General features: G+C 44.6%; 1 protein-coding gene across 2 annotated transcripts in view; it reads right to left on the bottom strand.

Annotated features, from left to right (window-relative positions):
- Nucleotides 1–2,685: 2,685 nt before the first annotated feature.
- efhd1 (EF-hand domain family, member D1) overlaps nucleotides 2,686–24,649 on the bottom strand; it is a 142,770-nt gene continuing 120,806 nt past the window's right edge. Inside the window, exons 3-4 of one of the 2 annotated variants that reach the window (XM_078208512.1) lie at nucleotides 12,301–12,435; nucleotides 2,686–6,314 (exon numbers count right to left, since the gene is read on the bottom strand). In XM_078208512.1, the coding sequence (XP_078064638.1) occupies nucleotides 6,183–6,314; nucleotides 12,301–12,435 (267 nt within the window). In that variant the 3' untranslated portion in view covers nucleotides 2,686–6,182. The remainder of the gene's footprint in view (nucleotides 6,315–12,300; nucleotides 12,436–24,649) is intronic. The other variant, XM_078208519.1, reaches the window with a different exon arrangement.

Below are 24,649 nucleotides of genomic sequence, written 5' to 3' on the forward strand. Positions count from 1 at the left end.
CTCCAGCCCCCTTGCAATAAAGGCCAACATTCAATTTGCCTACCTAATTATCTGGTGTACTTGCAAATTTTATGATTCATGCACAAGGACAAATAGATCCCTCTGTTCCATAGCATTCTGCAGTTTCTCTCCATTTAAAGAATACGGGTAAAATGTCTCAGATCTGGAAACCTCAGGACAGAGACAGTGATGGATTTTGGATTTCCCTGAAACCAACTCCTTCATTCAGGCTGTCTCTGTACTCGTCATTGTTACAAAAATAACAATAGATCACGGGGTGGGCAGTGCTTGCATTTCACTAGTCCTCACAATCATTATGACAGAAACATTGAAGGTTATTAAAAATTAGATTGTGCAATTTTTAAAAAAAATCTATTAATCTTACAGTGAAGTGATTTCTGCAGGAAAAGGGCACTCTCTTTGATTGCACTAACTGGGACAGAGAGAAACTGTTGATTTATGATCCTCTTACCTGAAAGCTGCAGGGACTGTCACTATTGGAATTTTCCCGCCTCTGTAACAGGCTGCTTTGTGTCCGGAGAGTGAGAGAGGCTGGCAAATGCAAAGATCTCCGAACCCGTGTGTGCACAGATTGTGCTGATTCTGTCACCTGGGATCAGCCTGAGAATGGCCTCGTGATTCCTACACTTACTCCATTCCAGGAGTGGCACCAGAGAGAAAAATGTTTGGTTTATGGACAATTCCAGTTTTTGAATGGCTGGATTCGAGACATTGGCTGGATTTTCTGTTCCTGGTGAGCAGGAGTAGAAAATCATATCATCCTAAGGCTAGTTTTCAATTGTCCTCTCCTCCTGCCAATGGCGTGACTCATTCCTGTCCCTGATGATCTGGTGCCTCATGTCCATTCATTTGCATATAATTATAATACCTGCTCAGCAGAATCATCCCCCCCACGCTGGACCATGAGCCTTTTGATTTGATTTATTGTCACATGTATTGGTATACAGTGAAAAGTATTGTTTCTTGCATGCTATATGCGGTAGCAGTGATTAGCACTGCTGACTCAGCACCAGGGTCCCAGGTTCGAATCCCGGCTTGGGTCACTGTATGTGTGGAGTTTGCACATTCTCCTCGTGTTGGGTGGGTTTCCTCCGGGTGCTCCGGTTTTCTCCCACAGTCCAAAGATGTGCAGGTTGGGTGGATTGGCTATGCCTAATTGCCCCTTAGTGTCAGAGGGGCTAGCTAGAGTAAATGCTTCTGCACAGTAGGATTCCATGATTCTCTACAGACAAAACCAACTGTACATAGGGAAGGAGAGTACAGAATGTAGTGTTACAGTCATTGCTAGGTTGCAGAGAAAGATCAACTTAATAAGAGATAAGTCCATTCAAAAATCTGATGGCAGCAGGGAAGAATCTGTTCCAGTAGGTTGGTACGTGTCCTCAGACTTTTGTATCTTTTTCCGAATGGGAGAAGGTGGAAGAGTAGGCATGCCGACACCTTTCACAACATTACAAAAGTGATGTGCATCTGATTCCCTTCACTTCATTTGGAGGACAAATCACCTACCTTGTGCTGTACCTTGTACAGCAAGAGCACAATTCAGTCACAGGATCTGGTAGCAGCTCACATTGATTTCAGGGGTGGGTTGCGGTTAGCACAAAAGTCTCAACCCACATGACCACGGGTAAAGCTGAGGTACCATCTCAAAGGTTCCAGGACCAGGGCTAGCTTTGCAAAGGGAGGGAATGCCCTGAGACAATTTCAGAGGCTCCAGGCCCACAACTGGCCTGGTGAAGGGGTGGGAATACTAGGGTCTGGGGGTTACAATTTACCCCTGCAAGTGAGTTCATGATGCTGAGGTGGACACAGGGCACAGGCCCTTCCACTTCACAGTGCCCAACTCATTTGATGGAAAAGCACCACAAGAGTCATGGCATCAAGTGGTACGGGGGAAGAGTGAGGGCTCAGGATCACTCCTGGTACCATATGCTAGTGAGAACAGAAATAGGAAGATAGAACAAATAAATGGAAAAATGGTGCAGGAGGAAGGGCACCATTCTTTAGGCATTGGGACTGCTTCTGGGACAGGTGGAACCTGTACAAATAGGACTGGGATCAATATCCTCAGAGAATTGTGGGTGAGTGTTTAACCTAGCTTGACAGGGTGGTGAGGACCAGAAATGTCATTCAGATAGGAGATAAGCAATGCTGGTAATCATAGAATTTATACAGTGCAGGAGATCATCATTCAGCCTATCGAGCCCGCAGCAACAACAATCCCACCCCAATAACCCCATGTATTTATCCTGCTATTCCCGACTTTAAGGGGCAATTTAGCACGGCCAATCAACTCAATCCACACATCTTTGGCCTGTGGGAGGAAACCGGAGCACCAGCATTGAGCTACATACTGGTTTTCACGCCTCAGTTAGCATTTTGTGCAAAAAATAGATAAATATGCCGTCCACAAGATTATCAAGCTGCTTTATCGTGCAGAGAAGCAAGTTTGGCTTTTCTATACTTTCAATTACACTTGTGGTTTTAATCGCGATATTGTATATGCTCCACAACTGCAGTCAGCTGCATCACAGGGTTAAACACAGATACAGCACTGTTTGAATTTATGAAGTATAAATTAGAATTTGGGCGATTAGTGCTGCTAACATCATGAAGCTAATGTGTGGAAGTGTATCAAGAAAAGTTCACATTCACAATGGAAGACCATTAGTATTTATTTTATTACTCCAAAAATATGATTTTAAATAGCATAAACACACAGCAAGTATAATATAACACATTTAAAAAACTTAGAAACTTAGTTTTTTTTTAAAAGGATGGCTCCTCCCCCAAATAATTACAGCACTGAAGATTCCAGCATATCGAATGGAAATGCTTTAATGTGGCACATTTAAAATTTCTGTTTCTAGACTCTGCTTTCAAATATACAACCTCTTCTCCATTTTGTCCTGATAAAACCAACCTTATCCCGTGCTGTCCTTGTCCCATTTACTTTCAGTACCTGGACCGTTTATACTCAGTTTCCCCTATCTTGCCTTGTGGAAATGTTACAACATCTTAAATGGCAACTTCCTAAACAGCACAGCTAGGGTGAGATCATGTAAGATTATCGTGTGAAATTGATGAGCAGGTTCACATTGCTGTAAAAACCTGGGCATACGAAAGTTCAACAACTCAGGTTTCATTCACGGGAAAATGATGATTCACAGACAAAGTAGTATTGCAGCAGAGCTGGGGAGAAATCGTCCTTTAAAATACAAACCATCAAGTCAGTCCATTTTTAAAAAAGGTTTGCTTATAAATATTAGGCAAATTGCAGTTAAACATTTGCACGTTGCATAATTTTCTTCACCCATCGCATTCTAATATTTTGGAATTACTGTTATTAAATCCTTGAAGTCACCTGAACTTCTCCACAAATATGTTCCCATCTTATTCATTTTATCTCAGTGTAAGAGCAGGGTCCCTGTGATCATTGTGCTCGCTATCTAATAGAAACCTCAGTATAGTGTTTAAAATCGGTGCATCATATACCCTAGTAAAACAAAATCAGTGCTTTCCCACCCATTTCGTGTCCCCCCCCCCCCCCCCCCGCCACCACCCAACCCCCTAAAATAAGTAAGTGACCCACGTTTGAAGAAAAGCCTTTTGGTTGAACATGTTAACCAAAACCTGTGAGGTTTCCATTCACTATTTGTGGACTCCAAGGTTATAGGGGCAACAAAATGCCTACAACAGGTTATAAGTCTGAACGTCCTTTCCACATAGCACAAATACAGAAAATGTAACAGCAAGGCCAGATGTTAAGCAGACTCATTTGGTCCATTGAGAAACTCATTCATAATTCAAATATGCCAACACTGGATTTAGGAATGTACTTAAATTGGTTTTCCTCTTGGATTATATTTTGTGATGTTTTTTGAAGCATCTACAGGTCAATCTTAATTAGAATTGAAAAATTCTGGACCAACATCACACTTAACAGAACATAAAATAGCCAGTATAATCATCAAATAGTTTTGTATTAATTAGAGTCAGAAATTATTGCAGCATAGAATAATATTTTCTGCTCCAAATGTTTTCTGTACAAGAAACTCAACCATGAAAGTCAACTCAACCATTTGTGAGATGAAATGCAGACAAACAAGATGGCAAGCCAATATACTGGTAGATGTCAATTTTAAAATATAAAATGGCAAAAAGTTCATATTCTAGTCATATTTAACTGGACATTCAAAAGACTGACTGATATGTCATTTATCAGATTAGTTAATATGATCAAAACATGGGATACTTTAAAGTCATAGGATGAAATAAGAGTATTTTTGACCTGAGGCCGACCAAAGTGTTCCACATTCCCATCCTTTTCATTTCTGTAGATTTGGCATGCCAAACAGCACTTCAAGTGCCCAAGAGAGCAGCCAGGGAAATAACCAGTTTCCAGGTTATTGTAACCATCTCCTAGGCATCACACAAACGAGGGCGCCCTTCCTTGCCTGGGAAAGTTCTTCCCCTGTGAGAACCAACTGGACTCACTTGGCTGAAATTAGGGGGAAGGGGGTGGATGGCATGCGCCCTCTTGCTGCTCCTCAAAGACAGAATAGAAGGCAGACTACCCGACAGCCAGAAAGCACTGTGGAGCAGACTACTGAGGTCAGAATGAGGCATCTGGCCCTCATTGGGGTAGAAGTCCCACCCTCTGGAACTGCTGACCAATCTGATTGAACAGTAGTTCCCTGCAGTCAGTTCCTGCAGCACCAGTAAGGTGGCAATGGCTGCTGCCAGCACAGCTGGAGAAGAAAGGACCCCAAGGCCATTGAGCCTGGAGCAGGTAAGTTCAGGATCTTGACCGGGACCATTTAATAAGGTAGGGACAGGGGAAGTGGGGGACGAGGGGGTGGATTTAAGGCAGGGAGCAGGTCGGAAGGAACCTAAGGGATTGGCAAAGGACAGCCCCGAAGAGCAACCCCTTCCCTTCCTTCCCACCTTTCAGCACCCAAGGTGAAAAAAAAAAATCAACCTTCTTGCTTCACCCTGCTGCCCATGCCAAACATTTTATGGTGTGGACAGCATATAATCAGGTTCAACTGGTGTATTTACAAAGCCAATTGACCCATAAGTGTTCATTTAAATATGGCAGGTGGGTGGCCAATTTTGGCACTCTTCCACCTCACTCTATTATGGGGGTGAACTTGGGGGTGGATGGAAAGGGGGTGAGTTGGGTGCCCACTTCATTTACGTGCCCTTCCCACCCCCACCGTGTGAAACACACCGCCGGTGCACATAATAATGAGTCCACCTTCTCTCCTAGAAGACTCAATAGGCTGGATAATCACAAGAATGAGCAATCATGAACAAGACTTTACATCTTATTATTCTGTGCCTTTGAAGGTTCATACACAGACTCTGCTATTTCACAAGGCTTCCATTATTTGTACAGTTGATATTCAATACAAGTTGAGAGAAAATTGCAATTTGTAACCTACACATTACTCATTTCCAAATATTATCAAAAGTCATTTAAAATGTTTAAGCGGACTTAATTCAATATTGATACAATATTAACATTTTGAAATTATTATTAACACCATTTTAAGCATCTATTCTTTTATAGTTTTGCAGATTAAATTGTTAAAATCATTATTGGTCTTTGGATTAAATAATCGTTTAAAACACACAAAGCAGTTTTCACGGATACCATTGAAAAAAGTGAACTTCTGCATCTATGGTCTAAACTTGTTCCCAAAAGAACTGCAGATTATATATATATATAAAAATAAGACTACAAAAGATAAATTCAAAAATACTTCAAATGGTGTACAATTTAGTGCAGCATTTCTAAGAGGCATTAAATTCTACAAAAGCACATTCCTGAGCTGTTAATTTTAACAGTATAAATAGGGAGATAGAAGGTGATTACGGACATCCTCTTAATTGATGAGCCTACTATAGCCCTCTAAACCAGAGCGATTAGTTTAGTCATGCCAATAGCACGATTGCAATTTAGAGGCTTTGTATATGGAGTCAAATCAGTTAGACAACTAAAAAATTTTAAGTCTAGAACTTTTGGTTAAATCAAAATGAAACGGCACCCGGGAAACAGTCACTTAGTGCAAGTTTTAGTTGTCCAACTGTTAGCATTTAGGTCTAGGCTTCAGGAATCTGTACAAGTGGTTATGCTGTACAGGACACAGGAGCTTCTACATGAATGCTGCCTTCAGTTCTTTAAAGGCTGCTCTTCGTTGCTTCCGGTCTTCTTCCATACGTTTGCGCTGCTCCTTCTCAGCTTTGATTTCAGCTTCAAATTTGCTGCCAGTTGTCAGAGCCTGGACCTAAAAACAAGGGCATGTGAACTTTAGGCAGTAGGACTTTGTGACTTACTTAAAACAATTAAATCTCCCCCTCATTTCCCTGTAGCTCTGCATTATTCCCCAACTGCTTAAATTCTACAAAAGCACAACTCTGAGCTATTAATTTTAGCAGTATAACTTGAGAAAGAAGAGAACGCACCAAGAGTTAAGTCATCTCACCCAATTCCTCAAGCTGCAGCCTCTTTTCCTTTAGCCATCTTCACATTTGGAGCATTCAGAAAGTTTAAAATTAATGAGACTTTGGCTAGCCACATGTAAATGAACCAGAATGGAACTGAACCAAGAAAGGAATTGCAAAACCGCCAACAGCAAGTAAGCTGATAAAATATCACCAGTCGAACTGCTGTTTAATGTTGGTTATAAAATATTCTCAAGGGAAATTAGAGATGGGCAATAAATGCTGCTCTTGCCAGCAATGCCCACATCCCATGAACACATAGAAAAGTCATAACTGAAGCATGCACCTTCTTGTGTGCAAGAAACTGACCCCATAAAACAAAAAAATTAGATGATGCATTGCAATTAATGAAAAATGAGGGCAACTTTGTTGAAGTCAAAAGTTTGCACCACCATGAAATAACAAAGAAAATTACAGCACAGGAACAAGCCTTTCGGCCCTCCAAGCCTGCACCGACCTTGCTGCCCGACTGAACTAAAACCCCCTACCCTTCCGGAGGCCATATCCCTCCATTCCAATCCTATTCATGTATTTGTCAAGACGCCCCTTAAAAGTCACTGTCGTATCTGCTTCCACTACCTCCCCCGGCAGCGAGTTCCAGGCACCCACCACCCTCTGTGTAAAAAAAACTTGCCTTCTACATCTCCTTTAAACCTTGCCCCTTAAACCTATGCCTCCTAGTAATTGACTCTTCCACCCTGGGAAATAGCTTCTGACTATCCACTCTGTCCATGCCTCTCATAATCTTGTAGACTTCTATCAGGTCGCCCCTCAACCTCCATCGTTCCAGTGAGAACAAACCAAGCTTCTCCAACTTCTCCTCATAACTAATGCCCTCCACACCAGGCAACATCCTGGTAAATCTTTTCTGTACCTTCTCCAAAGCCACCACATCCTTCTGGTAGTGTGGCGACCAGAATTGAACACTATATTCCAAGTGCGGCCTAACTAAGGCTCTATAAACCTTGGCTTGCCAACATGACTTGCCAATTTTTAAACTCAGTCCCCTGGCAGATGAAGGCAAGCATGCCATATGCCTTCTTGACAACCTTCTCCTCTACATTGCCACTTTCAGTGACCTGTGTACCTGTACACAGATCCCTCTGCCTATCAATACTCTTAAGGGTTCCGCCATTTACTGTATATTTCCTATCAGTATTAGACCTTCCAAAATGCATTACCTCACATTTGTCCGGATTAAACTCCATCTGCCATCTCTCCACCCAAGTCACCAACTGATCTATATCCTGCTGTATCCTCTGATGGTCCTCATCGCTATCCGCAATTCCACCAACATTTATGTTGTCTGCAAACTTACCATTCAATCCAGTTACATTTTCCTCCAAATAATTTTATACACTACAAACAGCAAAGGCCCCAGCACTGATCCTTGAGGAACGCTACTAGTCACAGCCCTCCAATCAGAAACGCACCCTTCCACTGCTACCCTGTTTTCTATGACCGAGTAAGAAGTTTAACAACACCAGGTTATGACCGAGGTCTATGACCGAGCCAGTTCTGTATCCACCTTGCCAGCTCACCTCTGATCCCATGTGACTTCACCTTCTGCAACAGTCTGCCATGAGGGACCTTGTCAACGGCCTTACTGAAGTCCATGTAAACAACATCCACTGCCCTACCCTCAATCATCTTCGTCACTTCCTCGAAAAACTGATCAAGTTAGTGAGACACGACCTCTTCTTCACAAAACCATGTTGCCTCTCGCTAATATGTCCACTTATTTCCAAGTGGGAGTAAATTCTGTCTCGAAGAATCCTCTCCAATAATTTCCTTACCACTGACGGAACGTTCACTGGCCTGTAATTACCTGGATTATTCTTGCTACCCTTCTAAAACAAAGGAACAACATTGGCTATTCTCTAATCCTCTGGGACCTCCTCTGTAGCCAGTGAGGATACAAAGATTTCTCTCAAGGTCCCAGCAATTTCCTCCCTTGCTTCTCTCAGTATTCTGGGGTATATCCCATCAGGCCCTGGGGGCTTCTACCTTAATGTTTCTCAAGAACCCCATACCTCTTCCTTTTTGGTCTCAACAAGACTCAAACTATCTACATACCCTTTCCCAGACTCATCATCCACCAAGTCCTTCTTTTTGGTGAATACTGACACAAAGTACTCATTTAATACCTCACCCATTTCCTCTGGCTCCACACATAGATTTGCTCCCTTGTCCTTGAGTGGGCCAACTCTCTCGCTCTTTATATATGTATAAAAAGCCTTGTGATTTTCCTTAATCCTGCTGGCCAATAATTTTTATGACACCTTTTAGCACTCCTTACTCCTTGCTTAAGTTTCTTTCTACTTTCCTTGTATTCTACATTTGCTTCGTGTGTTCCCAGCCTCCTAGCCTTGACAAATGCTTCCTTTTCGTCTTTGACTAGGCTCACAATATCTCTCATTGTCCAACGTTACCAAAACTTCCCATACTTGCCCTTCATCCTTACAGAAAGGGTACTGAAACCCGATCAACTTGCACTTGAAAGGCTCCCACATGCCAAACATTGATTTCCCCTCAAACATCTGCCCCCACTCTACATTCTTCAGTTCCTGCCTAATATTGTTGTAATTAGCCTTCCCCCAGTTTAGCACCTTAACTTGAGGACTACACTTATCTTTATGCATCAGTACCTTAAAGCTTACGGAATTGTGGTCACTGTTCCCGAACTGCTCCTCTGCTAAAACGTCGACTACCTGGCCGGGCTCATTCCCCAATACCAGGTCCAGTATGACCCCTTCCCTAGTTGGACTATCTACATAGTGTTTCAAGGAGCCTTCCTGGATGCTCCTTACAAACTCTGCCCCATCCACGCCCCTAGCGCTAAGTGAGTACCAGTCAATATAGGGGAAGTTCAAATCTCCCACCACAACAATCCTGTTACTTTTACACCTTGCCAAAATATGCCTACATATCTGTTCCTCTATCTCCCGTTGGCAGTTGGGCGGCCTATAGTAAACCACCGACATTGTGACGACACCCTTCCTATTCCTGAGCTCTACCATATTGCCTCGCTGTACGAGTCCTCCCAGGTGTCCTCCTGCAGTACAGTGGTGATATTCTCCTTAACCAGTAGTGCAACTCCCCCACCCCTTTTACATCGCCCTCTATCCTGCCTGAAACATCTGTATCCTGGGACGTTAAGCTACCAATCCTGCCCTTCCCTTAACCAAGTCTCTGTAATAGCAACAACACCATAGTTCCAAGTACTAATCCAAGCTCTAAGTTCATCTGCCTTACCTGTTACACTTCTCGCATTGAAATAAATGCACTTCAGTCCACCAGGCCCTCTTTGATTAGCAACCCCAGCCGGCCTGCTCTTCCTCTGAGTCTTACTGGCCCTACTCTCTGGTTCCCCTTCAGTTAATTCATCTTTGCTTTGGTTTGCACCCCCTGCCAAACTAGTATAAATCCTCCCGTGTGACACTAGCAAACCTCCCGGCCAGAATATTTATGCCCTTCCAGTTTGGATGCAACCTGTCCTTCTTGTACAGGTCCCACCTGCCCCGGAAGAGATCCCAATGGTCCAGATATCTCAAACCCTTCCTTCTACACCAGCTGTTTAGACTCACTGGCATGTGACACAGGGAGTAATCCTGAGATTACAACCCTAGAGGTCCTGCTTTTTCTCCCTAAACTGCTGCTGCAGGACTTCATCACTCATCCTACCTATGTCACTGTACCAATATGTACCACGACCTCTGGCTGTTCACCCTCTCCCTTCAGAATGCTTTCTGCCTGTTCAGAGACATTCTGGACCCTGGCACCAGGGAGGCAACATACTATCCTGGAGTCTCTTTCATGTCCACAGAAACGCCTATCTGCATCCCTGACTATAGAGTCCCCTATAACTATTGCTCTAGTCCTCTTTGTCCTTCCCTGCTTAACAACAGAGCCAGCCGTGGTGCCACTGCTCTGGCTGCTGCTGCTGCTGCTGTTATCCCCTGATAGGCCATCCACCCCCAACAGTATCTAAAACGGTATACTTGTTACCGAGAGGGGGACGACCACAGGGGATTCCTGTACTGACTGCCTGCCCCTTCGAGTGGTCACCCATCTATCTACCTGCATCTTGGGTGTGACGTCTCTAAAGCTCCTATCTATGACGCTTTCCGCCACCTTCATGCTCTTAAGTACATCCAACTGCTGCTCCAACCTATCTATGCAGTCTGTAAGGAGCTGCAATTGGGTGCACTTCCTGCAGATGTAGTCATCCAAGATGCTGGAAGCATCACGGATCTCCCACATCTCACATGTGCAGCACTTAACCTCACTGACCGACGTTTCTAGCACCATCGTGTAGTTCATCACCATTTAGACTATACACTGGGAGGTACAAGTGATGTACTTCAAAGCAGCAAGTTCATAGAATCCCTACAGTGCAGATGGAGGCCATTCAGCTCATCGAGCCTGCACTGACAACAATCTCACCCAGGACCTTTCCCTGTAACCCCACGTATTTACCCTGCTAATCTACCTGACACTAAGGGGCAGTTTAGCATGGCCAACAACCTAACATGCACCTCTTTGGACTGGGAGGAAACCAGAGCACCTGGAGGAAAACCAGGCAGACACGCGGAGAATGTGCAAACTCCACACGCAGACAGTGACCCAAGGCTGCAATTGAACCTGGATCCCTGGCGCTGTGAGGAGGCAGTGCTAACCACTGTGCCACCATAAAGAGAAAGGTCAGGAGGCATCACAGGCTTCCTTTGGATGCGGTTCTTTTAGCTATAGAAATAAATTTTATGTGGCACCTTTCATGATCTCAGGATGCCCCAAAATGCTCCACAGCCAATCAAGCATTTTTAAGCGTAGTCATTGTCGTAAAGTAGGATTGATGTGGTAGCCAATTTTACACTCAGCAAGCTCCCACAAAAAGCAATGGGATAATCACCATATAGTTTGTCTTTTAGTGAAGTTGATTGAGGGATACATTCTGACCAATGCACTGGGGAGAACTCATCTTTGAAATGATGTCATGGAATCTTTGAACAATCATTCAAGAGAGGAGACGGGGTTTAACATTTCAGCTGAAAGGTGGCACCTGTGGCAGTGCAGCACTCCCTCAAAATGTTATCCGAGATTTTGTACTCCATTTACTGGAGTGGGGCTTGAATCCACAACCTTCTAAAGGGGAGAGGGCTACCAACTGAGCCACAGCGGTCCCTATTAACTCTATGTTTAGTTACAACTCACTTTCCTTTCTTCCCACGGTAGTGGTATTTCCACTATTGTTGAGGCAGGACTTCAGATAAATTGTTCCAGTGGGTTGCAAGTTTAAAATAGTTCAATTTTCCCCCATCTCCCCTATGCCTGGTATGCATTAAAATCAAAACATTCATATGCTTGAAAACTCCAACCTATACTACTGAGAAATGGACACAAGTAGTGTGACCATATTTCATATGGACACTCTATAGTGCCACACTTAGTCTGAATTCAGCAATGTAAAGTCCCTCCGATACTGAAGCTCTGCCAGTCTACAGCTGAGCTGCCACTGACTGGATCAAATTACTCATTCCAAGTACAACTGAGTGTTGGATGAGTGCCGTCCACAGTGTCTTTAGAGCAGTTCAGTAGTAGGAAAACAGTCATGGGTCAGCACACGCAGCCTTTTAAACGAGAGCTCTGGCAGCCCCAGAATTACCTGACAACTGGTTGTTCAGCCAACCATTTAGAAATATTCCAGTTTTACAGGTTGCTTTCTGTTCTGTAAAACATTTCAACCTTGGTCTGACAGTTAGTCTTTACCTTGGCCTCAAAGAAATGCTTGGCACCTTGAACCCCCTCGCTGGAGACATCAATTTCTGAAAGCCTGGCGAGAGCCATCAACCCACTGTCTTCCTCTAATTCGCCTGCTGCTGCTTTGTGGAAGATCAGAAGAAACTAGAAAGAAGTACAGGCACTCTGAGCAAATCAGCGAACTCTCATCGACTCTGCCCCCGAGATCAAATCCCAGCAGCAATCTCAGTGTAATGATTTCTATATGTGCCCAAGGTGTGGGCAATTAAGCATTGAGCACAGGGCGCTCGTTGGAATTCAAGATCACCTTGATGAAACAATCCGCAGTCTCCCATAGTTTAGATCAAAGAAAAATCAACAAAAAAAAACCCCACACAAACGTGAAAAGTTGTGGCTCTCGAGTTCATTTCTTTGGTTTTATCGGAATCCTGCTCTCACATGACACGGCCGCGACAACGTGGGTGTTGAGGGAGAGCCAAGGGCAACTTGTTGCCCAATTTCCTTCACCATGGCCAAACTGCTGGGCACCATTTGGGGCCGTTGACCACACTGGGATTCAGGACTATTCTCCTTTCCTCAGTAAAGGAAACCTGTGGGAATACCACTCGGAAATGTATTCCTGTCAATATCCACATAGCAAAAACAAGGGGCACATTAAAACACAGCTTTTCTTCTCTTCCGTTGAGAGAAAAGCCTGACCTTTTCTTGGGAACTGTCTACAGCAGCACAAATAAATAAGACTGTGGGGAACTCCACCCCCACCTGGAGATATAGATCAATGTTCCATTACTTCATGGTGCAGCATCCTGCAATATCCTTGGGAATGACCCTTGAGCAAGACATTGTTTGGAATCATGGCTTTACTTTAGGTAAGAGGAGGGGTGGGGGGGGGGGGTGGGGGGGAAGAAGGGTCATGAGATGAAGGAGAACACAGTTTGTATCTCAGTTGTGCAACAGTTGTAATCACGGTATTATTATTATTCCAAACCCAAAACAGAAAAAAAAATGTAGTGCTTCTGTGCCAAACATCTGGAAACTTGTACATGGGACAGACGGTGATATATGCATTTCCTGTGGAATTTAAATCAAAATGAGTAACATTTGAAATGATGACTTTCATAGTTTCATCGAGTCAGCTTCAGAAGTTCCAACATTGACACTTGGGGAACTGTTAGAAAAACAAATTACTCAGGAAAGTTTCACCACAAGAAACTAACTCGGAACTCAATAGAAAAATCATAACACATTTCAAATTGACCCTTTAAAGCTGATTGTGCTGAGCACAATCATACCATAGTAGTAATAGGAGAAAATTAAATCAGTATTTTAAATGCATGTTATACTTAAAAGACTTAGCAGTCATAGAAAAATGCTAATCGCTCTTTGGTACCTTTACTTTCTAGATTTAAATCTGAAAGAGCTTTTCCTTTCAAGACTTCAGAGAAAATGGTTTGTGCACATGGAACAAACAATGTATTGATAATTCCACAGCCCTTATTCTGTGGCTTCTCTACTTTGATGATCACTTGACTCAGGTATGGTCATTGCCACATTGGCGCAGTGTAGGACGATCTTACCAAAAAAAATTCCAAGTGCCAAATGAGTGTAAAAACGGGAGAGTTTCAGATCTGTTTTTTCAGCAAGGTCACAAATGAAATCTTATGGCACTTTGTGAAAAGAATGATGCATGATCCGATTCCTGCCAGCAGTGGGACCGAACAGTCTATTCTCACCAGAAAGCCAGCTCACACTAGAGGGCATTATTGTGCATGTGCAGATCTGTCAGTCACCTCTCCCCTCCACGCCCCTGGATATCAACCCCAAATCCCCACCCGGATCACCCCACCACGGATCAGTCAATTGCCACCACCAATACCCCCCGCAACTGGCCCAGTCGATCGCTGCCCCAAGCCGATCCCCAGTTGCAGAGTGCACAGCTCCCCCACTCATCTGCCTGCCCTTAGGTCCCATCTTCATCATGGCTTCACCTCTTGGCACTGCCAGTGCCAGGGTGCCAGTTGGGCAGTGCCAGGGCACCAGGATGGCACTGCCCAAGGGGCATCACCTGTGCCCTGACCACCGGAGAGCCTCAATGGTCACCGGTCCTACTGGCGAGGCCACTACATCAAGTCCCCAATGATGGGCATTGGGCCTTCATGTGCATCCCATTTACGGGATGCAAATTAAGTTTGCGCCGGCCTCTGGTGGGTTTTCAGTCCCGCCATGGTGGGCACCAGCGGATGACCCTGCTGTATGAAACCTATTTCTGGGCCTCCCGACATAAATAGTTAGTCTAACGTTCATGCAAGTAAATGATTAATTGATTTCTAATTGCCACAATCCAGCATTGCTTTCAAACTAGTCATTCAAATTGTGATACATTGGTTGTGTTTTGCTTTTAAGATTTTCCCTCAACAGGCCAATAAATTGCATTCTGATCATTCAAATAGTTTACATAATAAGCAATACTGTATGATCTATAACATTTACACTCTTTATTGCTCCTGTCAGTCAACTATCTCCTTTCTAGTGTAGATGGAAAGAATATCAGCACCCAAAAAGACGGTCAGCTTCCCATCTGACAAGGCGGGAAGTCAATGAACACCTATACAATGAACTCCCAATACTTTCAACAAGAGATGCCAGTGTAGAATCTTCCATCCTCAGCAGGTGTCTTGTTCGCTGCCCGAAAAGGTGACCAGACACCTGCACTGATTCTAAGAAGGAAGGCTCACCATATCTTCTGACAATTAGACAGTTAAGTGGACAGATTGAGGACTCTGGAAAACAACACCTACACTGCCTCACCCACGACTTGCAGGGCAACCAGAGACTGACAGCTCTTACACCTGGCAATGCCATGGAGTGGGTGGCTGGTGCAGGAACAGCAGTGTGCCTCCCCCCTCTACCCCCCCCCCCCCCCGCCCGCCAGAATCATGAAGCCAGCCAGAAAAAATGTAAGTGCTGCTGGAGGGATTTCATGGGTATTGGTCATGGGGAGTGGGTCCATAAGTGTGGGGAGTGAAGGCAGGGGTGGCCCTCGATCATGCACACATTAGTACAGATCGAGAGACTCCCCCTCTCCTCCAGCTGGCATGGAGCCCACAGTTTTACCAGTCACGTAGGCTGCATGTTGGAAGGCCTGCCTGGAGATGAAAAGTTTGTGGCGGAGGTGGGAAGAGGTTCCTAAGTAGTCAGTATTGGCCACTTAATGGACTCAGATTGATGCCGGGTAGGAAGGTCGACCATAGGAATGCATCGGGTGTAGGTGCTGAAGCCAAATTCTCAGGCCCACCCACTTCCTTCCTCACCTCCTGCAGGGACTCTGGCCCAAGTTGCTGTCATTCAGATTTGAAAATGATGTGGCGTTGCCGGCGTTGGACTGGGGTAGGCACAGTAAGGTGATGAAGGGGCAGCGCTCCGAAAGCTCGTGCTACCAAATAGACCTGTTGGACTTTAACCTAGTGTTGTGAGACTACAGATTTGAAAATACCTCAGCTAATTCTGATTAGCAGCTCTATCTCATTGAAAAAAGTATGGGCCCAGCAAAATATTAAATACCTTTCTGCTGTCACGGCAGATAAACATATGCTCTCTTTTATATCAGATTTACAGCCAAACCAACTTGTGTCTCAACTACATTAGACTAATTTTAATGCCCACCCCAACCTATTGTACTATGCATATCAAAAGCAAGAAAGAAAGATTTAAATTTATGTATTGCCTTTCCACAACCTCTGGACATCCCAAAGCACTATGAAGCCAGTGAGGTACTTTTGAAGTGTAGTTACTGGGGTCATATAGGAAATGCAGCAGCCAACTGGAGCATAGCACAGTCCCACAAACAGCAATGTATTAATTACTTTTGTGATGTTGATGGGGGGATGAATACTGAGGACAGCAGTGATAACTACCCTGCTCTTCTTCAAAAGAGTGCCTTTTAGGTGCACCTAAGAACAGCTGGTTTAAACATCTGATTTGAATCTTGGCACCTCCAACAGCACACACTCACTCAGTCCTGCACTAGTGCGCTGGCATAGGTTTTTGTGCACTGAACCCACAATCTTTGACTCTGAAGCGAGAATGCTATGAACTGATGTGCGGCTGACCCAGTTCAAAAGAAGTTCAATTCAACGAGCAAATACAAACAGATCAGCAACAGACCCAAATACAAAGGAAAAGCCGGTACCAAAAAACTGTGAACCAGATTAGGGTTTGATTTTTAAAAATATATCCATCTGATGTTTATAATACTCCCTGACAAGTTAACTAATTCAGAACAATATCTTTATTCCTAGTCACATGTCCAATGTTGCAAAGCCCTCAAATGGGTTACTCCTTATTTGAGAGGTCAACTTAGAGCAGTGCTGGGCAACCTAAGCTAGTGAGGAGGCTGCCCTCCATCTCAATGGGCCCCAAGATTGAAACTGGGCTTGTTCACGAACCATGAATAAGATTAAATACATTTAATGCATGCTGAATATTTCACAGAGAGTTATAAAAAATGTTAAATCATAGAAACCCTACAGTGCAGAAGGAGGCCATTCGGCCCATTGAGTCTGCACCGACCACAATCCCACCCAGGCCTTACCCCAACCTATGCATTTTAGGACTCGAAGGGGCAATTTTTAACCGGGCCAATCAACCTAACCCACACATCTTTGGACTGTGGGAGGAAACCGGAGCACCCGGAGGAAACCCACGCAGACACGAGGAGAATGTGCAAACTCCACACAGACAGTGACCCAAGCCGGGAATCGAACGCAGGCCCCTGGAGCTGTGAAGCAGCAGTGCTAACCACTGTGCTACCGTGCCGCCCCAAAATCATTTATATATTAATAGAACGAACAACTTCAGATGGTAAAAACACAATAAATATTTAGACATTGGATGTGGAGAGAGCACATGGCTCTCGCGGTCAATGTTCTGTGTAATCAGCATGCACTCAATTTACTTGCCCTTGCTTTATGTGCCTATCACTTCAGTCATACCGGTAGAAAAAAAAAACTACATGGACAGAAATCAACAGAATGTGGCAACCCTGCCAGTCAATAAAATGTCTTGTGGGCTGCAGGTAGCCCCCCAGGTTGCCCACCACTGACTTAGAGTATAGTATGGCATATTACTTACTGAGTTGCATAATTTCTGTTAACACTTTGTCTCCAAAATGGCAAATACAACGACTTGTCTATCAAAGCTGAAGGTAGTGACCAATATCTTGTTAGAATTTGGAAGAGGCAGTAAAGAGAAAGAGAGAGAGAGATGAGGGAGCAGTGGCAGAGGTGAAATTCTCAGCAGCACACAACTGACTGCAGCCCTGACTAATTACAGAGCACATTAAAGTTGGATGCTTGTCAACCCCTCTCCTCATTCACCACCCCACCCTAATAAATTCAGTAATGAAAGAAGAGCCGGGGAACCATAATATTTTGCTGCTTACACTTCTCTCTATAAATAAACTGTAACCAAGATAACACAATAGGTTGCCAAGAATGGAACCCTCTGCTCTCCCTCTGTATTAGTGGCAACTTTCTATCAATGAGGCAAATCTCCTTTGAGAGCACCTTCCAAACCCGGAACTTCTACCATCCAGAAAGAAGAGGGTGGTAAACACATTAGTATATTATCACCTGCAAGTTTCCCTCCAGGCCACAAACCTCTCGACTTGGAACAAACTCACCATTCCTTCACTGGAATCCTGGAACTCCTTCCCTAACAGTGCTGCGGGTGTACCTACACCACATGGACTTCAGTAGTTCAAGGTGGCGGCTCCCTTTTCAAGGGCAATAAATGATGGGTGAGAAATTCTGGCCCAGCCAGCGATGTTCAAATCCCACGAAAGAATAAAACAGCATTGTTTAACAGGTTTACATTGCTTTACTGATCAACCTGCCATTTCACCTGACCCGATCTCTGAACCTCTTTTACATAGCTCTCTCTCCTCTTTCCTGAGTTTTCTTTAATTCTACAGCTCTACAAACTATGCAGCTGACCTGCTTTTAAAATAAACTACTGGTTTGCACAGCAACTGTTATGAGCCCCAGCTAGTCTGCTGAAAAGCTTAATAGCAGGCACAAGTGTGAAAGCTGTTGAAGCAAGCACAAGTGAAAATGTCACACCCTTCAGTTACGAAATATAAATTCCACACTGTTTGTCAACAAGTCCTTTTTACAAATTACTAATTACTTTTGGACTATCCAATTAAAAAAAGTCAAAACAGGAACTAACCATATTATATTACATCCTATCAAAGTCATAGCCACATTATACACTTCATTTCGAAAGCTACTTCTCCAACTGTGCAGTTTTACATAAGAATATACAGTTACTTTTGCGTACTCCCACAGAACATTATTGCTGATCAGATCTATCAAGGTCAAGCCATTGCAAATTTACTGGAATCAGTGTTCATGAGATACGCAGAAATACCCACATATTCCCTGAAGTATCAGGATGTCCATTTCACTACAATGACATGGAGAATTGTAGATATTTCTTACTCAGGTAGTAGGAATATAGTTTAGGTTTCTTAACTTTATTTATTAGTGTCACAAGTAGGCTTACATTAACACTGCAATGAAGTTACTGTGAAAATCCCCAAGTTGCCACACTCTGGCACCTGTTCAGATATACTGAGGGAGAATTTAGCATGGCCAATGCACCTAACCAGCACGTCTTTGGACTATGTGAGGAAACCGGAACACCTGAAGGAAACCCATGCAGACATGGGGAGGATGTGCAAACTCCACACAGACACTGACCCAAGCTGGGAATAGAACCCGAACACTGGTACTTTGGTCTGCTGATCATCAGCAGGGATTTGGCCTCAACATGGGGTCAAAGTAGCGATTGGAAAATTCAAGGCACATGCGAAAGGCAAGTGTGTAAAACTTGTGTTAACAGTCCAATTGAGGGGGTAAATTTTCTGTCTGCTTCTTGTGGGCAAGTAACGGTCACCCCATACCTTACCCCCACACCACCTATACTGGCATTTCTGAAAATGCTGCAAAGACAGGAATATGTGGGCAAATCAGCAAGCCGGCCAACAACAGGAAAATTGCAGACTCCGCCTCAGTGTCTGCCTCCATGATAGTTTAGAAAAATTTTCCTCATTCATTCCATTTCCCTCTTCACAGTTGCCACCAGACTTAGTGATTATTTCCAGCATTTCCTACGTTCATTTTCAATTTCAAACACTTGCATTATTTTGCCTGTGTGTTTAGAGATGGATTCTGGTTTTCAATGTCAGTGCGTGGGTTCTGCTGGAGCTCGCCTGTTGAACAAGGTGATAGGACAGTGGGAATAGACAGGTCTGAGCTAGTGACTAGCAGGAAAACAGAGGGATGAGCGCTGCTTCTTTGCAAGGCTTTTGCTCATAGGACTTGTTCGGAGGGTGTGTGTTCCAAGACTGCGGAATCATTTCTTCTCTGCGGTCAGCAGATCAACAGAGGAGCAATCTATGCAGCTCTACCTTCCATCTTTTCTGAGCAACAAGAGGAGCAAAAACAGCACCAACAGTAGCAGGAGCAACAAGCCTTCCCCTCAACTACCTGCTGCTTCACAGGACACAGAGAGGTGGACACAGAGCTCCAGCTTGCAAAAGATAATACCCAGTCACAGGGCTACCTTTCTGGATTGATTGAGCATGATGCTTCAGGAGGCTTGGACTCTCATGTCAGGCCATTGCTGATATTTGTAGCCGCTTGCCAAGTTTACCAGGTGGGCACGCATAATCAGTAATAATCAAAGTCTAAATTTCCTTTAAGTTTCTATGCCTCCAGCTCAATCCAGGGATTTGCGGGTGTCTTCTGTAGAACTGCTCAATCTGCTGTGAACAAATGTGCCATGATGTGGAGATGCCGGCGTTGGACTGGGGTAAACAGAGTAAGAAGACTGGGGTAAACACAGTCAGTGGTGGCGGAGGCAAACTCAATAGGGTCTTTTAAGAGACTCCTGGATGAGTACATGGAACTTAATAGGATGGAGGGTTATAGGTAGGTCTAAAAGGTAGGGATATGTTCGGCACAAGTTGTGGGGCCGAAGGGCCTGTTTTGTGCTGTAGTTTTTCTATGTTTCTATGTTTCGAAGTCTCACAACACCAAGTTAAAGTCCTACAGGTTTATTTGGTAGCAAAAGCCACTAGCTTTCGGAGCGCTGCTCCTTCATCAGGTGAATGGGATTTCAGATCATCTTGGAGATCTTCTCCACTTGGAGCCGGCAGTTTGCGGTGTCGATGATAGCCATGATGTGGCGATGCCTGCACCTGTTGGACTTTAACCTGGTGTTATGAGACTTCTTACTGTGTTTACCCCAGTCCAACGCCGGCATCTCCACATCATGGCTACCATCGACACCGCAAACTGCCAGCTCCAAGTGGAGAGGATCTCCAAGATCATCTGAAATCCCACTCACCTGATGAAGGAGCAGCGCTCCGAAAGCTAGTGGCTTTTGCTACCAAATAAACCTGTTGGACTTTAATCTGGTGTTGTGAGACTTCTAACAAATGTGCCTCCCAGGTGACAGATATCAGGTTTGCCGGGGCTGCCACGTTGTTACTGAGGAATCCAGTCAGCAAGGGAGCGTCCTTGAATTTGATGTTCTAGTTGGATTTCCACAGGTACAGGTGCCATTGAATATATTAAAGGCTGACTTAGACAGGTCTTTGATCTACGATGGAGTCAGGATTATGTGGGGCAGGCAGGAAGGTGGAGTTGGCGCAACAATCAGATGTGCAATTATTTTGAAAGCAAATAACTACAGATGCTGGAATCGGAAACACAAACAAAAATGGAAAATGCTGGAACATCTCAGTAGTTCTGACAGAATCCGTGGAGACAGAGCAGAGTTAATGTTTCGAGTCTAGCATCCAGATGGAGAGGTTAGCTCTCTCTTCTCTCCACAGATGTTCCAGCATTTTCTGTTTTTGCCTGCAATTATCTCACTGACTGGCTTACTCCTACCCCTATTTCTTATGTTCCGAGGTGATGTGTGATTCAGCATTGATATTGTAATGACCACCGAGGGGTGTGTATCTGAGCTGTTGGGGTGGGGTGGAGGGGTAGGGGCAGGTACAGATGGTCATGTGACAGTGTTTCATCTGAGTATACAACCTATTCTAAAGTGTCTTCCTCCTCCTCAGCACCAGTTTCTGTGATGTGTGAAGGACCTGGGGAAGATGAACGTCATGAATTAGAACTGACAAGGTGAAACGAGTTCAAAGCCAACATCATATAGATCATCATATTTCAGTAGCTGTTGACATCAAGTCAACAAGAGTGAGTGTTGAGTGCCACATGATATGTAATTCTGTCACCACATTGCCATGCACTCAGAGACTCTGTTCATCTTCACCGTACTGTCCTTGGCAGTGGTCTAATAGCCTTTACTGGAGAGCCAGAGGCCCCAGTCTGGTTCTCCGCCTCTCCCTGGTATTCTACACTGTCCTCTCCTACAAGGAGAGAAAAAGAGAATGATGAATGGGAGAAGTGGAATTTGTTGAGAGGATGAACGTCAGCATTTGTGGAAGGTGACCGTGAGGGATGGGTGTGAGATGGCAATATTGTGAGTGTAGGTCTAAGTGGTGATTTTGTAGATGTGGGATGTTGTCTCAAAAGAGCGGAATGGGCGGAACTGCAATGTGTGCTGGTTTGAGGAAGCTGGAGAAGTAAGGATCGAGGGCTGGTACTTAATCACTCACCTTTCTTTCCCTGATGAGGTAACTGAACCTCTTGCAGCAGGAGGGCAGCACTGCTGCTTCACAGCACCAGGGACTCAGGTTTGATTCCCAGCTTGGGTCACTGCCTGTATGGAGTTTGCACATTCTCCCCGTGTCTGCGTGGGTTTCCTCCGGGTGCTCTGGTTTCCTCCCACATTCTAAAGATGTGCGGGTTAGGTAGATTGGCCATGATAAATTGCCCCTTAGTGTCAGGGGGATTAGTAGGGTAAATGCATGGGGTTATGGGGATAGGGCCTGGCTAAGTTTGTAGTTGGTGCAGTCTCAAACAACAAAGAAACGTACAGCAAGGAACAGGCCCTTCGGCCCTCCAAGTCTGCGCCGATCATGATGCCTGCCTGAATTTGAACCGTATGCACTTACGGAGTCCGTAGTCTTCCATTCTCGTTCGATTCATGTATTCGTCGAGTTGCCCCTTAAATCCCGCTATTGTACCTGCTCCCACTACCTCCCCAGGCAGCGCATTCCAGACATTCACCACCCTGTGTAAAACCTTGCCTCACACATCTCCTCTAAACTTTTCCTCAAGCATCTTAAACCTATGTCCCCTAGTACTTGACTTTTCTACCCTAGGAAAGAGCATCTGACTATCCACTCTGTCCATGCCACTCAATCTTGTAAACCTCTATCAAGTCATCCTCAACCTCCATCGTTCCAGTGAGAACAAACCGAGTTTATCCAATCTCTCCTCCTAGCTAATGCCCTCCAGACCAGGCAACATCCTGGTAAACCTCTTCTGTACCCTCTCCAAAGCATCCACATCCTTCTGGTAGTGTGGCGACCAGAATTGTACACAATATTCTGAATGAGGCCCAAGGTTCTGTACAGCTGCAGCATGACCTGCCAATTTTTATACTCAATGTCCCAACCGATGAAGGCAAGCATGCTGTATGCTTTCTTGACTACCTTATCCACCTGCATTGCCACTTTCAGTGATTGGGGGACATGTACGCCCGGATCTCTCTTCCGGTCAATACTCCGAAGGGTTCTAGCATTTACTGTCGCCAAGAATCTTTTCCAATAATTTCCCTACCACTGACGTAAGGTTCACTAGTCTATAATTTTCTGGATTATTCCTGCTGCCCTTCTTAAACAATGGAACAACATTGGCTATTCTCCACTCTTCTGGAACTTCACCTGTAGCCAATGAGGCCCCAGCAATTTCCGCCCTTGCCTCCCTCAGCATTCTGGGATAGATTCCATCAGGCCCTGGGGGTTTATGTACTCTAATACTCAAGATACCTAATACCACCTCCTTTTTGATATCAACTTGATGGGCCGAATGGCCTCCTTCTGCACTGTAGGATTCTGTAAACAAGGGCTGGCTCTCCTCATGCTCACGCCCTCAGTGACTTTCTGAGGCAGGCTCACATCCACTGAGAAAAAAAGTTCTCTGCTGGTCCTGATACCCTGCATCATTTCAAGAGTAGCCTCAGAACTGGGGGTGGGGTGGGTAGTGGGGGCTCAGGGTGGGGTGTGGAGCAGCCTTCCCTTGTGACGACTCCAAAACTCGGATTGCTGTTTCGTATTGTCAGTTGTAGAATGACTCCATTCCATTGCTCATCAGGGTTCCATTAAATAGAGGCTTCAACAGTCAGGTGATTATGGCTGCAATTGGTCAGCAAATCCAGTAGTGGGATGCTAATGCTATAAAAGTCTACCCCTTAAACTCCTGGGTTTCTGACCTGGATAAAAATCAATTGGAGTAAGCCAGGAATACCAACTGGACACAACTGGCATTTACCTGAATGAACAGGTCACAACTTGTTCTAATTGAATGTAGCTGAAATAATGCACCTGGCGACTGTAACTGGGAACCAGTTGGTTTCCCCTCTTGTCCAGTTGTCTTTATCGAGGACATTAGAATTTGTCAGGAATGAGTTGATCTAATTACTGGTTCATTAGTTTATTTATTAGTGTCACAAGTAGGCTTACATTAACACTGCAATGAAGTTACTGTGAAAATCCCCTAGTCGTCACACTCCTGCACCTGTTCAGATACACTGAGGGAGAATTTAGCATTGTCAATGCAGCGAACCGGCACGTCTTTTGGATTGTGGGAGGAAACCGGAGCACCTGGAGGAAACCCACGCAGACACGGGGAGAACATGCAGACTCTGCACAGACAGAGACCTAAGCCGAGAATCAAACCCACGTCCCTGGTGCTATGAGGCAGCAATGCTAACCACTGTGCCACTCTCATCTACATACAAGTGGAATAACTGAGGGATATCACTGTTTCCCATAACAAATGGTATGTTGGCCTTCATAGCGAGGCAATTTGAGTATAGGAATAGCAATGTTATACTGCAATGGTGTAGAGCACTGGTGAGGCCACACCTGGGATATTGTGTGCAGTTCTGGTGTCCTTATTCGAGGACAGATGTTCTTGCTCGAGAGGGAGTATAGTGAAGGTTTACCAGGCTGATTCCTGGGATGGCAGGACTGTCACATGAGGAGGTACTAAGTCAGTCAGGAATATATTCATTGGAGTTTAGAAAAGTGAGGGGGATCTCATAGAAACTTTTAAAATTCTAATAGGGTTAGACTGGGTAGATTCAGAAAGAATATTCCCTATGGAGGAGGAGTCCAGAATTGGGGTCATTGTTTGAGGATAAGGGATAA

The sequence above is a fragment of the Mustelus asterias genome, chromosome 3, assembly GCF_964213995.1.
Source record: "Mustelus asterias chromosome 3, sMusAst1.hap1.1, whole genome shotgun sequence".
NCBI lineage: Eukaryota > Metazoa > Chordata > Chondrichthyes > Carcharhiniformes > Triakidae > Mustelus > Mustelus asterias.